Genomic DNA, 15000 nt, shown 5'->3' on the forward strand with positions numbered 1-15000 from the left:
TTTTGCATAAACTCATTTGCATTATTGTTCCGCTAGCATTAAGGAAATTAATAAATTATGTCCAAACCAGTTTTAGCGCATAATCAATACCAAATATTTCCGCTAACCAAAATCACCCATCTAACCTCATGAATTATTACCTAAAATCACCATAAAACAATAATAACTAAATTGCATATAATTCCCAAGGGGGAAAACTATAGCCAACAGCCTAAAAACTGCTGTATTAAGTACTTACACAACTATAAGCGTTTCAGCTATCACCTGTCAGGTGATTAGGGTACAGTCGTGTGTCAGTGGACCCAGGGGGTCGGGGTGGGGGTGGATAGGTCCGGTAGCGGAGTGGGGGTAGAGTGACGGGATCTTCCTTTCTCGGTCTGTAGGTCTTCAGGGCTCCCGTCGTGGAGCGCTCACGCACGCATACCTGTAACCAGCTGCCAGGATTAAAACTATTGATTCCTTTTTTTTTTTTTTTTTTTTTTGTCCTTGTACGTCTTTCATTTTTTCGTTCCATTTGAAATTCTCATGTCTTTTATTTTACAGTATGTCAATTCTTTACCTGTTTTCTCACCTTTCCATTTGTCTATTTCCTTTTGAAATTCTTATATCTTTTATTTTCTATTTTCTTTCGTCTGTTACTGCTTTTTTTTCGATTATTATTTGAGTGTTAACATGAATAGTTAACTTAATCTTATCTAAATCGTTATTTAACGAGAGAATTTTAATTGCTCTATTTAGGAGTTAAGAGGGCATTGTGGCTATTGCAATTAAATGTTCAGTAATATTTGACTATGCCATAAAGTTCAAGAACTTTTACATAAAAGATTCAGTCTTTGTATTTCATCCTCGACCCCAAATGTCTTCCTTTCAATATAACACGGCATTAAATAGTCTTATAACAAAGCAACTGTTTCTGCTTGCCCTAGAACCATGGGAGTGATTGCGAAGTAAAACCGCACGTTAATGGCGCTATGCATGAAAAGGGTTAGACGTGCTGTTTAGTCCTCGCAATTGTACAAAGCTACCTTGTTGTTGATGAGGAATTAGTAGATTCATGTGGCAATGACAATCTTTGTGTACCTTGAAGATACCTATCTGAGTGATTGGCTTTTTGGGCAAAAACACATTCTCTCTCTCTCTCTCTCTCTCTCTCTCTCTCTCTCTCTCTCTCGGAAATGGCAGATTAGCTCAATTCCATCCATCTTGTTCTGAGAGTTTTCTGTTTCTCTTCCGAACAGTTGTTGCAACATCCAAATGGTCTTTCTTGTCCCATATAATCATTTCCACTGTTTGCTGGCTTACAGAAAACAAATTACGTAGTTATTATTGTTGTATCTGTCGTTGTTGCTCTTGTTATGGCATTATGATAATGACGATGATGACAGTAGTGAGAACAATAATTATTACTATTAGTATTAGTAAGATTAGAGGTAACGGAGATGTGTCAAGACTTCGCATTAACAAACACAAAAGTAGCAACTACAACATCACCTGTATCAAAGATTCCATTTTCAATATCACATTCATTGGCATTACCATTGTATTAAGAGTATCATTATCACCACCCATTATTATTACCATTGCAACTGTCATCATCTTCATCAGCAAGGACAGAAATCACCAACATCACCGTGGTTTTCAAAAGTATCGATATCAAGTAATATCATCAGGACCGTCATATTATGTGTATCATTATCATCAATTAAACCGAAAAAAAACAACGTTGATGAGAACGGCAACATAAAATCACCCACGTCTACAACAGCAGAAATAGAAGAAGAAGAAAAAAAAAACATTTGTAGCAGTGCCAGACAATTCTATCTCGTGTGATAAGGAGGGCCTTTTAAAAACTGGGGAAGGGGTCGCTGAATGGCTGAGTCACGGCTCATGAACTAGCTTATCATTATGGCGATGTTGGGGAGAGAAATCAAGTATAAAGAGAGCCTTTATAGGAGGATGGTGTGCACGACCTGACTTTCGAAGTTGGAATGGTTTTCTTGTGATTTATTTTAATCACCTGTTGTATATGACGTTAGACTTATTTAAACCATTTTGGAGTGTTCATGTGCTCAGCGTATGTAACACACGTTCATACCGGAATGGGGTTTACAAAGCGTGATGAACAGCGCATTTCCCCTGGTAACCAGTTGTCTCGGCTCCAGAAAGGGTACCTAATAGCTAATTTTAGTTGCAAAATTTAAGTAGCTTATCCTGACGATAAGCATTTTTCGTTTTCCCGGGCAAGGGTTGAAAAAAAAAGAGGTAAAAATGACAAGATTAAAGGAATTTAACATTTATGTAAACCATTTTTTACTCATTTTTTTTTTTGTGATTACACGCAATGAAGAGGAACGCCAGAGAGTTTTGTGGCAATTCGTTAGGCCTATATTAATAAAATGGGAGAAGTGAGGAAGGTAACAGCTTTGTTTTCCAGGCTTTAGCCATTATCTTGACATGTGCTAATGGACTAGTTTAATGTCTGACGGAAGCTCATTATACCATCATTGCATTGATTCAACTTCAGTTCCTGTTAACACATCATCCGCAAACTGGCGTAACTAAGATGCTAATCGTTGCAGCTATATGCGACTTTAGTTTTGCCACCAGTATTGGCTACTTGGTGCACATTCTGGCAACAAGATACAGAGAATTACCTGAGAAAATGTGCTCCATGCTACCTTAAGGAACGTAAGAGTTCCCCTTTGAAGTGAAGCTTATGGAAAATGCTCAAACAAGAAATCTTACGGAGGTAGCCTGAATCGTAGATATCATTAAAGAAAAACTGGTGCTACTTTGGCTTGTTATCTACTCGTCACCTACTCCGAGGTGCTAGTCCTAAACATGATGGAAGTTCCTTGGGACGACGTGTTTAGTACTAGCCCCTCGGGGATCAAAGTATTATATACACCCATTTATATATTGTGTGATCGACAAATTATATTAATAAACGATATCTTCGTTACATTTCCCATACGGTGTTTAGTACTAGCACTTCGGAGTAGGTGACGCGTTGATAACAAGCCAAAGTAGCGCCGAAAAACTAAACCTAGCGCAAGCATTTATGCCTGACGATGAGATCGCGGGGTGTGCTCCTTACATGCAAACCCCTGAACAGTATTCCAATAACGGTGGAACTAAAATATCTAAAGCAGATATTATTACTGCTGAGCAAACCTCTCCAGCATTACCCTGCTTTTTATGAAAAGTAAGGTCACGCCAAATGTTATCAAGGTGAGTCACTACAGTAAAAAAAAAAAAAAAAAAAACAGTAAATTGGAAGGAAAGACTCCTGGTATGAGGTTGAATTATCAGTAAATCTTCGGATTCGACTCGGTTTAGACTCATACTTAACTGGCTGACCACACCACTTATTGTAGTAGTTGCTCTCTAGATGTCAATTACATCCGAAAATAACCTGTGTTGATTTTCGTGATGTTATTTAAATCTCTTTTTACTAGCTCAACATTTTTCACCTAGGCTAAATAACATGGTACTTAGATGACAGTGGTCTGCTTCAATATGCTCATGAGCGTATATATTGCATATTCCCATCAACCTTGCTTGTTTTTCTATTCGTGGAAAAATCATTCTGGAAAGTTATATGTTCCTAATAAACTATAGTCAGTTTTTTGGAACTAACGGTTAATATCCCTAGCCAATATCATAAAAATTCTATCTGGTCCCTGATAGGCCGATGGATTTGAATTGCAACCTCTGGTTGCTGCTGGGCAGCGTGAACTTCCACCAGTCACGATTAGTTTAAATGATATCGGCTGTGGATGATTACTGTCTATTCCAGAAAAAAAAAACGACTATAATCACTACTGGAATCTATCCAATTAGCATTCCGCTCACGGAACCAACGACCGAATGTCATACTCTCTCGAGGATTCCACCTCACGTAGAGCCAGTACCTTCCCTAAGGTAGAATTAAAAATGCGCGAATTAAACCAAGGCTTCTTGCACGCAAACCGGCCATTCAAAGGTCTTATTGCAAGGGCGCGAATGATCTCGCCCTGAAGATCTACTGTTATTGTTCAGAAGCGCTCACTGGCATTCTTTTGTTTTTGAACGTTCCTCCTCGTTACCTCAAGTTGCGTAATAAGGTTTCGTGATGTCTAACTGCTGACGTAATTCCTCACATGAAAAAGAATGCGAGGAACAAAGGAATAAATATTTGCAACAGGCTTTTCGCACTTGTTTCAGCGTGCTTGCGTGCTTCCAGATGACACCGTTCGAAATATTTATGGGATCAGGAGTAATTTTGGGCTATAAAGACACTGTAAGTCTAGGGATTATAAGAGCATTTTCTGGATTGGTCTCCTTGAAATTGCGTCGTTAATTTTCATAAGTTTAACCTACATTATATATATATATATATATATATATATATATATATATATATATATATATATATATATATATATATATATATATATATATATATATATATATATATATATATAATAATATATATATATATATATATATATATATATATATATATATATACACACACACAGCATTATGGTAACTGAAGATATTCGAAAGTAAAACAAGTATACATTCTTAACGTTCCTGACTTTTGCATTTTTCATTGCCGGTTGACTTGGCGGAAGCGTGATTTTGTCTAATAAACGGAATAAAATTAGCGATTTTTTTTTCTCTACGTCCATGTTTTTGTTAATGTTTTTGTCATTAGCGTGGAATGTCTTTTACGAACATCTGACTGTCTGAAAATTTGTTTATGTTTACCTGACTTATATCTTTACTCTGCCTCTCTGTTTGACTTTTGGAAGCCAATCTGTTTTTGTGACTATTTTATGTAGAGTAATTTAATTTCATGTTTGTTTTCTAACAGTTGTCCAACTTGTTCAAACTGTATCCTCTCCCTCTGACTTGATCCTTTTCTTACAACTCGATCCTCTTTCGCAAACTTGATCATCTCCTTCAAACTTAATCTTCATGTCTCAAGTTAGTCATTTCTTTTAAGCTCTATTTTCTTCCTCGAACATTATCCTCTCCTTTACACTTTACCCTCGCTCAATTCTTATCCTCTCTCAAAGTTATCCTCTCGAATCTCACTTTCTCTCAAGCCTTATCCCCTCTCAAACCTTATCCTCTCTCAAACCTTATCCTCTCTCAAATCTTACCTTCTTTCGAACCTTATCTTCTCTCAAACCTTACCCTCTCTCAAACCTTACCCTCTCTCAAACCTTATCCTCTCTCAGATCTTACCTTCTCTCAAACCTTATCCTCTCTCAAACCTTACCCTCTCTCAAACCTTATCCTCTCTCATACCTTATCCTCTCTCAAACCTTATCCTCTCTCAGACCTTATCCTCTCTCAGATCTTACCTTCTCTCAAACCTTATCCTCAAACCTTACCCTCTCTCAAACCTTATCCTCTCTCAAACCTTGCCCTCTCTCAAAACTTATCCTCTCTCAAACATTACCCTCTCTCAAACCTAATCCTCTCTCAAACCTTATCCTCAGACCTTACCCTCTCTCAAACCTTATCCTCTCTCAAACATTACCCTCTCTCAAACCTCATCCTCACTCAGACTTTACCCTCTCACAAACCTTATCCTCAAACCTCACCCTCTCTCAAACCTTATCCTCTTTCAAATCTTGCCCTCTCTCCAACCTTATCCTCCCTCAAACCTTATCCTCTCTCAAACCTTGCCCTCTCTCAAACCTTGCCCTCTTTCAAACCTTATCCTCAAACCGTACCCTCTCTCAGACCTTACCCTCTCTCAAACCTTACCCTCTCTCAAACTTTATCCTCTCTCAAACCTTGCCCTCTCTCAAACCTTATCCTCTCTCAAACCTTACCCTCTCTCAAACCTTATCCTCCCTCAAACCTTATCCTCTCTCAAACCTTGCCCTCTCTCAAACCTTATCCTCAAACCTTACCCTCTCTCAGACCTTACCCTCTCTCAAACCTTACCCTCTCTCAAACCTTATCCTTTCTGAAACCTTGCCCTCTCTCAAACCTTATCCTCTCTCAAACCTTGCCCTCTCTCAAACCTTATCCTCAAACCTTACCCTCTCTCAAACCTTATCCTCTCTCAAACCTTACCCTCTCTCAAACCTTATCCTCTCTTAAACCTTGCCCTCTCTCAAACCTTATCCTCTCTCAAACCTTGCCCTCTCTCAAACCTTATCCTCTCTCACACCTTGCCTTCTCTCAAACCTTATCCTCTCTCAAACCTTGCCCTCTCTCAAACCTTATCCTCTCTCAAACCTTATCCTCCCTCAAACCTTGCCCTCTCTCAAACCTTATCCTCTCTCAAACCTTGCCCTCTCTCAAACCTCACCCTCTCTCAAACCTTATCCTCTCTCAAAACTTGCCCTCTCTCAAACCTTATCCTCTCTCAAACCTTATCCTCTCCCAAACCTTGTCCTCTCTCAAACCTTATCCTCAAACCTTACCCTCTCTCAGACCTTACCCTCTCTCAAACCTTACCCTCTCTCAAACCTTATCCTCTCTCAAACCTTGCCCTCTCTCAAACCTTATCCTCTCTCAAACCTTACCCTCTCTCAAACCTCACCCTCTCTCAAACCTTATCCTCTCTCAAATCTTACACTCTCTCAAACTTTATCCTCTCTCAAACCTTATCTTCTCTCAAACCTTACCCTCTCTCAAACCTTATCCTCAAACCTTACCCTCTCTCAAACCTCATCCTCTCTCAAACCTTACTCTCTCTCAAACCTTATCCTCTCTCAAACCTTATCCTCTCTCAAACCTTATCCTCAAACCTTATCCTCTCTCAAACCTTATCCTCTCTCAGACCTTATTCTCTCTCAAACCTTACCCTCTCTCAAACCTTATTCTCTCTCAACCCTTATTCTCTCTCAAACCTTATCCTCTCCCTCAAGATTTTTCCTTCCTTCTCAACGTTTCCCTCAAACTTCATTCTGTCGCACAAGCATTCTTTTTCCTCTCTCTCAAATTATATATTCTCGCTCGAACTTTATCTTCTACCTCAAAGATTGTCTATACCCTCCCGTCAATTTATATTACTTTATCCAGTCGCATAGCAAAAACTTTATCTTCTCACTCGAACTTAATCTTCATCCTCCCTTCAAATTATTTTACTTGCTCTCTCAAACTTTCTTTATCTCCCCCAAATTTTATCCTCTCATTTGAAACTATCCTCTACGTCAAACTTTATCCTCTCTCTCAGATTTTATCCTCTCTCACATTTTCTTTAAACAATCCTCTACCTAAAACTTTATCCTCTCTCTCACATTTTTTTTAATATCCTTTACCTCAAACTTTATCCTCTCTCTCATATTTTTTTTAATTATTCTGTACCTCAAACTTTATCCTCTTTCTCTCTCTCTCATATTTTTAAAATTATCCTCTACCTCAAACTTTATCCTCTCTCTCTCTCACATTTCATCCTCTCTCACACTTTCTTTAAACGATCCTCTACCTAAAAATTTATCCTCTCTCTCAATTTAAAAAAAAAATATCCTCTACCTCAAACTTTATCCTGTCTCTCTCATATTTTTTTTTAAATTATCCTCTACCTCAAACTTTATCATGTCTCTCAGATTTTACCTTCTCTCACGTTTTCTTTAAACGATCCTCTACCTAAAACTCTATCCTCTCTCTCACATATTTTTTAAATATCCTCTAGCTCAAACTTTATCCTCTCTCTCTCATATTTTTTTAAAAAATATCCTCTACCTCAAGCTTTATCCTCTCTCTCTCTCATATTTTTTTAAAATTATCCTCTACCTCAAACTTTGCCATCTCTCTCACATTTTTTAAAAAATATCCTTTACCTCAAACTTTATCCTCTCTCTCTCATATATTTTTTTTTAAATTATCCTCTACCTCAAGCTTTATCCTCTCTCTCTCTCATATTTTTTAAAACTGTCCTCTACCTCAAACTTTATACTCTCTCACATTTTCTTTAAACTATCCTCTCTCTCTCTCTCTCTCTCTCTCTCTCTCTCTCTCTCTCTCTCTCTCTCTCTCTCTCTCTCTCTCTCTCTCATATTTTTAAAATCATCCTCTACCTCAAACTTTATACTCTCTCACATTTTCTTTAAACTATCCTCTCTCTCTCTCTCTCTCTCTCTCTCTCTCTCTCTCTCTCTCTCTCTCTCTCTCATATGTTTTAAAATTATCCTATACCTCAAATGTCATCCTCTCTCTCTCTCAAATTGTATCCTCTCAATCGATCTTTATCCTCTACCTCAAGCCCCTTCTTCTTCTTCTTCTTCTTCTCCCATGGCAGTGACGGAACGCGAGGTCATCAACGGCATCCTGACGGTCCCCAACACGAAGAACCACACCTTGGCCCTCGTCAGGTACATCAACAACATCAACCTGCAGAACCTCCGCAGGGCCTCCAACTTCATCGACATCGTCAACCGTCAGATTGACGGGGAGGCCATGAAGCTTCTGTCAGACCTCAGGGACGTTCGCTTACCTGCCAGGATAGAACCCACTAATTACCACAGGTAAGTAAGGGCGGGGGTTGGGGGGTGGGGGAGGGTGATGAATGTAAGAAATTTCTCATTTCAGATTGCCGGGGAAGCCGCTAATTACCATAGTTAAATCGACAGAGGCCACTATTTGCCATAGTTAAATAGACAGAGGCCACTAACTACCATAGATAAATCGACAGAGGTCACTAATTACCATAGTTAAATAGACAGAGGCCACTAATTACCATAGGTAAATCGGCAGAGGCCACTAATTACCACAAGTAAATAGACAGAGGCTACTAATCACTATAGCTAAATAGATAGAGGCCACTAATTACCTCAGGTAAATAGAGGTCACTAATTACCATAGGTCTATAGACAGAGGCCGCTAATTACGACAGGTAAATAGATAGAGGCCATCAATTACTACAGGCAAATAGACAAAGGTCACTAATTACCATAGGTATATAGACAGAGGCCACTAATACGATAGGTAAATAGATAGAGGCCATTACTTACTACAGGTCAGTAGACAGAGGCCACTAATTACCATAGTTATATAGAGAGGCCATTAATTACCACAGGTAAATAGATAGATCACACTAATTAGCACAGGTAAGTAGGAGGGGAGAGTGATAAGGGTAAGAATATTCAAATTTACGTTGAATAAGTAGGTAGATTTACGCCTCCAGATTGACGGAGAAGCCACTAATTAACCACAGGTAAGTAGATAGGAGCCACTTATCACCGCAGGTAAAAAGAGGCCATTAATTACCACATAAAAATAGGTAGAGGCCTCTAACTACCACAGGTAAATAGTTAGAACCCACTAATTACCCCCAGGTAAATAGATAGGGGCCACTAATTACCACAGGCATATAGATGGAGGCCACTAATTACCACAGGTAAATAGATAGGGGCCACCAATTACCACAGGTAAATAGAAGAGGCCACTAATTACCACAGGTAAATAGATAAAACCCATTACTTACCACAGGCAGACAGAACTCACCAACTGCCGTAAGTAAATAGACAGGAGCCACTTATTACATATGTACATAAATAGAACCCACTACAGGTAAATAAGGGGTGGGATGATAAAGCTAGGAATTTTCAAATTTAAGTTGAATAGCTCGGGAGAATTTGACGTGCTTTTTGGGTGATTTTCAGTTTTCATAGCTGATATTTTGATCATTTAGCCATGCTTAACTAAGAGAGCTATCTATATCTCATTAATTTGAATTGGCTGGTTATTCAATTTTAGCAATAAAATGAGAGACATGCTTTTTTATCATGTAAACAGCAGTCATTTTCCCTATACTCAAGGTCGTGTACGGTAGTGTACATACTTATATGTGTGCGTGCGTGCGTGAGATTATTTGTGTACACTCATGCATGTTTCAAATGTATATGAATATCTTTGTGTGCGAACTGTTTCAAAGAAGCTGCACAGCATTTAGTACCCAGCGAATTTTCGCAAACCTTATTATTACTGTCGCCCCCTTTCTGACTTCTCCTGTATTGGTTTTATTTCAATTTCCTCAGTTATTTACTTATCACCCTTTCCTATAAATTGTCACTTGCTGCAGGCTCATGCCCCTCTCTGGAGCCATCTTGGATTTACAGTCAGTTGGTTCAGTCCATGAGGGTTTTTGGCTGAGGATTCAAAGAAATAAAGAAAAGAAAGACAAAACACTGGCAATAAAAAGCTGATATCAAAGGAATATGAGGAAAATACGTAATATAGAATATCTATGTATGTTGAAACTCGGCTCGTGTTGCGTGTCCTTAACCGGAACAAGCAATTTGCGCAAGTAAAAAAACAGCCTTGGACTAATCTGACAGAAATGGACAAATACGGCTTTTAAACGGCTTTACGTCATCTCATTTATCACTTTAATACTCATGGTCACATTGACTTGGAATAAGGAAATGCAGCTGGATCCAGTTAATTCTGCAATGATTTCATCAACGGAGCCATGTTTAATCAGCATCGTTCAACTCTATCGTCTAAATTACATCCCGAGGTACTCTATTCATCACACCACTGGACTGCGGGACAGTCTCCCAAGGGGTGTTGTATTACTGCCCTAAAACAATTCACCTTGTATTTTGATAATTTATTTATGTCTTTGTCCATTAATCTGTTTATTTATTTAATAATTTTTGTTCTAATAACTGATTTCGCCTTTCTGCAATTCCTCTTATCTTTTGTAATTTCTTTCAACTGAACACCACATTCTTTGGAAGCTTGAATTTCAAGTCAATGGCCCCTTTAGGATTGTTCCGTATGAATAGGGGTTTACCCTCTGAGTAATAATAATAATAATAATAATAATAATAATAATAATAATAATAATAATAATAATAATAATCCTGGTATGATGCAATCGTTATTGCACGTGATCTTGGACAGCGGTACTCACATACCCGTCCCCACAGTACCCAGGGGCTAACATTGCATCACACTTCGTATCCTACCAAGTAGGAATGAGCCGGCGGCCACGCGAAAAATTCGAGTTCTACTGACATGTTGGGAGCCTTGTTCATCCTGCCCATTCCCCCACCTCCTCTCCACGATTTTATAATCATTATCGTCATGTTGAAGAGCTGTGAAAAGACATCGTCCCTGCTCCTGAAGCATACTACCTTAATGAATAATTCTTGACTCAAGTTTTTTATAAACCAAAGTCGACAATATTGTCTTGGTTTCACAAATGTTCCACTATCACCTGTTTGTAGTCTCAAGACACAGGAAACCCATTAATTATCTCTTGATTTTTCTTTGCAACGGCTCCTTAACGCAATACATCATTTACAATTTGACCAGAGGCATTTTTTACTTCAATTCAAGTTAGATTTTTGTGTCAGCTGATGGGACACTTTATATTTGGCCCTCTACTGATCTGTTTCTTTGACTGGATCTAACTCTGTAGTAACATGTCTTAAAAGGAATAACATATTTGTATGAGGGTTTGCGAAATGCCAACACTGGAGACAGTCAATGAGTTTCCATATCGTTATAAAAATTTAGTTTTGTATAAAGCCAAAATTGAGTGAACACCGCTCAAAACGTGATGGCCATCTCGATTTTGAAGGTGTAGGATAAAAGATGTATAATTTTTCCATCATTATTGTGGATTGATAAGGACACGAAAACATGTCACTGCGAACCGTAATTCAAGTTATGGCTAAAATAATGGTCAGTAAAATGGCGTGTATTTATTTTATCTATTTTGTGAGGTCCAAGGAGTGATATTTAGTTGGTCAAGGAAGGGTTATGGAAGGGGGTGTGGTGGGGTTGGGGGCTTTGGGAGGCGGGAGGCTGTTGCTAGGTAACCGCAGCGTCTTAGAAGTTTAATTATTTGTTCCAATAACCATTTCTAGAATTCAAAAAAGAAACAACGGACTTTACAAAACCACGTAGAATAACTCACTGAATGGAAAATAGCATAAAGTAAAAAAAAGCAGTTAATTTCTCCGAGAGTACGTGGCATGACCATAGATTTTTGAAAGAACAAAGGGAAAGGTAAAATAAGCAAGATTAAAGATGTTTGTTTCGACTTATCCCCAAGGTACACTGTAGAATGGATAGGACGCGAAGGGCTGGACAAAGCTACCCACGGAGAATACCTTCAGGAATTCTGTACCCACTTCTACAAGGGCATCACGAAGCTCCTGGACAGGGCAATGCGAAAGGAGGACAATTCTGCCCAGGGCAAGATAGTCACGGAAATTCTACAGCATCTCCACGCCTGCAAGAATTCAGTCATGGTAAGTGCAACTTTGCAAGGGACTACGTGACGTCACAAGGAACTTTGCAACAGACTACGTGACGTCACGAGGAAGTACATGTTTAGTTCAGGTGCGATTTTAATCATAAGTTTCGTAGGTAGATTCCTGATATATATTTATGTCTCTGGATAGGGTATATTCCCTTTGGGATCTGTGTGAATAAATGATGCCGTGTTTACATTGAGCTGCCATCTTGGTACTCCCCTCCACCCGAGCGAAGAAAAGCATGGAGTCTACGGGAAATACCGCATGTAATGTGAGTATGCAATAGATCATATGACTCACACATACAGTACACTATTAAAAGAATACTAATGACCGTAAAATAAAGCGAAAAAATAAGAATATTATAATTTCAAGATACAGATACGACTGTCGACTAGAGGGCTGCAATTTGGTATTTTGATGTTTGAGGGGTGGATGATCTGCATACCAATTTGCAGCCCTCTAGCCTCAGTAGTTTTTAAGATCTGAGGGCGGACAGAAAAAGTGCAGACAGAAAAAAGTGCGGACGGACATACAAAGCCGGCACAATAGTTTTCTTTTCAGAACACTAAAAATCAGACATGGTGTGTTAAACTCTACGGGGAGAAGTGAAGTGTCACACTAGCGTTATCCTTTTCCTGCTATAGCTCTTAGGGGACGGTACATATCAATTGTCTTTGACCAACGCAGATAAATTAAAAGATAAAGGTTTTCTTTTACTTTTATATTAATTTTGGATCACTGTACAACAAGGAATCAATCTCGGAAGCAGTGAGACTAACGTGAATGGGAAGTGATCTTGTGCCGGGGCATTCTGTGTAAAATTATAGGAAACGTTTTGACCAGCGCAGTTGTAGGTTTCCACTTCCTTCTAGACTTACGTTCATACATAGGAACACCCTTTAATCGCATTAGATGAAACAGTCGTCTCTAAAAAAGAATTAAAACATAAAAAGATATAAAGCTGGCATAATAATATGTCGTACTTTGGCAATGAGTAGAGTTCACATAAGAAAACAGCTAGAAGAGTTTTGACTACCGGAATTTCTAGTCGACTACCATCCTAATGTTGTGATTGTTAAAGATAACTTGAACATTAGACAAAAACAGAAAATAGAGCCTATTTAAATAATGCTTGCGCGTGATACAGGACGAATACGAGAACAGACAAAAATATGGTAACCATACCCTGACATTTTGAGAAATATGAGTCACCTAACGCCGGGAAAAGCCCGTTACAAAGGCAAACCCCAGTACTACTAAAAAAAGACGCACAAATTTTCCCCTCGAGATGACGTGGCCACAGTGGGAAAGGAAGGCTCGGCCTAGCGGATTGGCTATTGGTAGCATTATTGAAAACAAAGAATGGCTACAGATTACCCTTCGAGGAAAATGTTACTATGAAAACTGAGCTTTATCGAGATTATATCGAACTCCGAGGCAGCAGCCAAACGTTGAGTAAAAGTAAGTATATCTTAGTTTAAACGTTGAGGAATGCTCTGCAAGTCACAGCATGCAAGGACCGCTCCCATGGTCTTGAGTTGGCAGCGTTGGCATATCCGGCTATTTAAAAGCTCCAACGTGACGTAACGTCATGAGTCAGAAAATAATTTAGCTTCACTTATTTGAAAGATTAGCTATGTTTTGTAATTAAGTTCAAACCATAAAACAACTTGAAATTATAAGATTCAGTTATGTTTTCTAACGAAGTTCACGTCACAAAACGACTTGAAGCTGATCAAAACTAAAAGATACCAGACCGGTGAATCGTATTCTCTCTCTCTCTCTCTCTCTCTCTCTCTCTCTCTCTCTCTCTCTCTCTCTCTCTCTCTGCCATAAAAAAACCGATGAGGTACTTATAATCTCGTTTGTGTTAATACCTCCGTTTTATGGATAGAAACATTATTTTCTAATATATATATATATATATATATATATATATATATATATGTGTGTGTGTGTGTGTGTGTGTGTTAGCTAGAAATATAATTTCATATCGAAAGTACAGAGAGCTCAGCATGTAGTGATAGTTAAGTCCAAGTATCAGTGAATACACGCGCGGACACACACACACACACACATATATATATAGGCTATAAATATATATATATATATATATATATATATATATATATATATATATATATATATATATATATATATTTAGATTTTGCTACCTAAAGGAATTGTAAGGATGACGACACTAGATTCTTCTACGGCCTACAGAAAGAATGATGAAATGAGGAAAAAGTGAGCACGGTAGAACTTTCCTACAAAGTCATATCGGTGACGTAAGGGAAGAGATTCACGTAGAAAGGCATTTATAAATGTGGGAGTTGAATTATATCAGACATTCTTCGTTGATGTTAAAAGCTGAAACAATAAAGCAAGCATGAAGTGCATATGCATATCCGCTTGTTGTTATTGGCATTTTCTTTCCAAAAGAAAATTTTGGGTTGAAACTAATCTATAGATTATATATATACATATATATATATATATATATATATATATATATATATATATATATATATGCATATATATATACATATTTATATATACGTACATATATATATATATATATATATATATATATATATATATATATATACATACATACACACACACACACACACATATATATATATATATATATATATATATATATATATATATATATATATATATATATACATGAATGTGTGAGTGTTCAATGGTAAAACAATCTCTAACTGAAAATGTACTAAATGTGAGGAAATGAATAAACAAAACA

General features: G+C 37.9%; 1 protein-coding gene across 1 annotated transcript in view; it reads left to right on the forward strand.

Annotated features, from left to right (window-relative positions):
* Positions 1–15000, forward strand: part of LOC136842742 (NACHT and WD repeat domain-containing protein 2) — an 89121-nt gene that overhangs the window by 31998 nt on the left and 42123 nt on the right. The window contains exons 7-8 of the mRNA XM_067110481.1: positions 8255–8480; positions 12023–12221. Of these exons, the coding sequence (XP_066966582.1) occupies positions 8255–8480; positions 12023–12221 (425 nt within the window). The remainder of the gene's footprint in view (positions 1–8254; positions 8481–12022; positions 12222–15000) is intronic.

Source organism: Macrobrachium rosenbergii, chromosome 10 (assembly GCF_040412425.1).
Source record: "Macrobrachium rosenbergii isolate ZJJX-2024 chromosome 10, ASM4041242v1, whole genome shotgun sequence".
NCBI lineage: Eukaryota > Metazoa > Arthropoda > Malacostraca > Decapoda > Palaemonidae > Macrobrachium > Macrobrachium rosenbergii.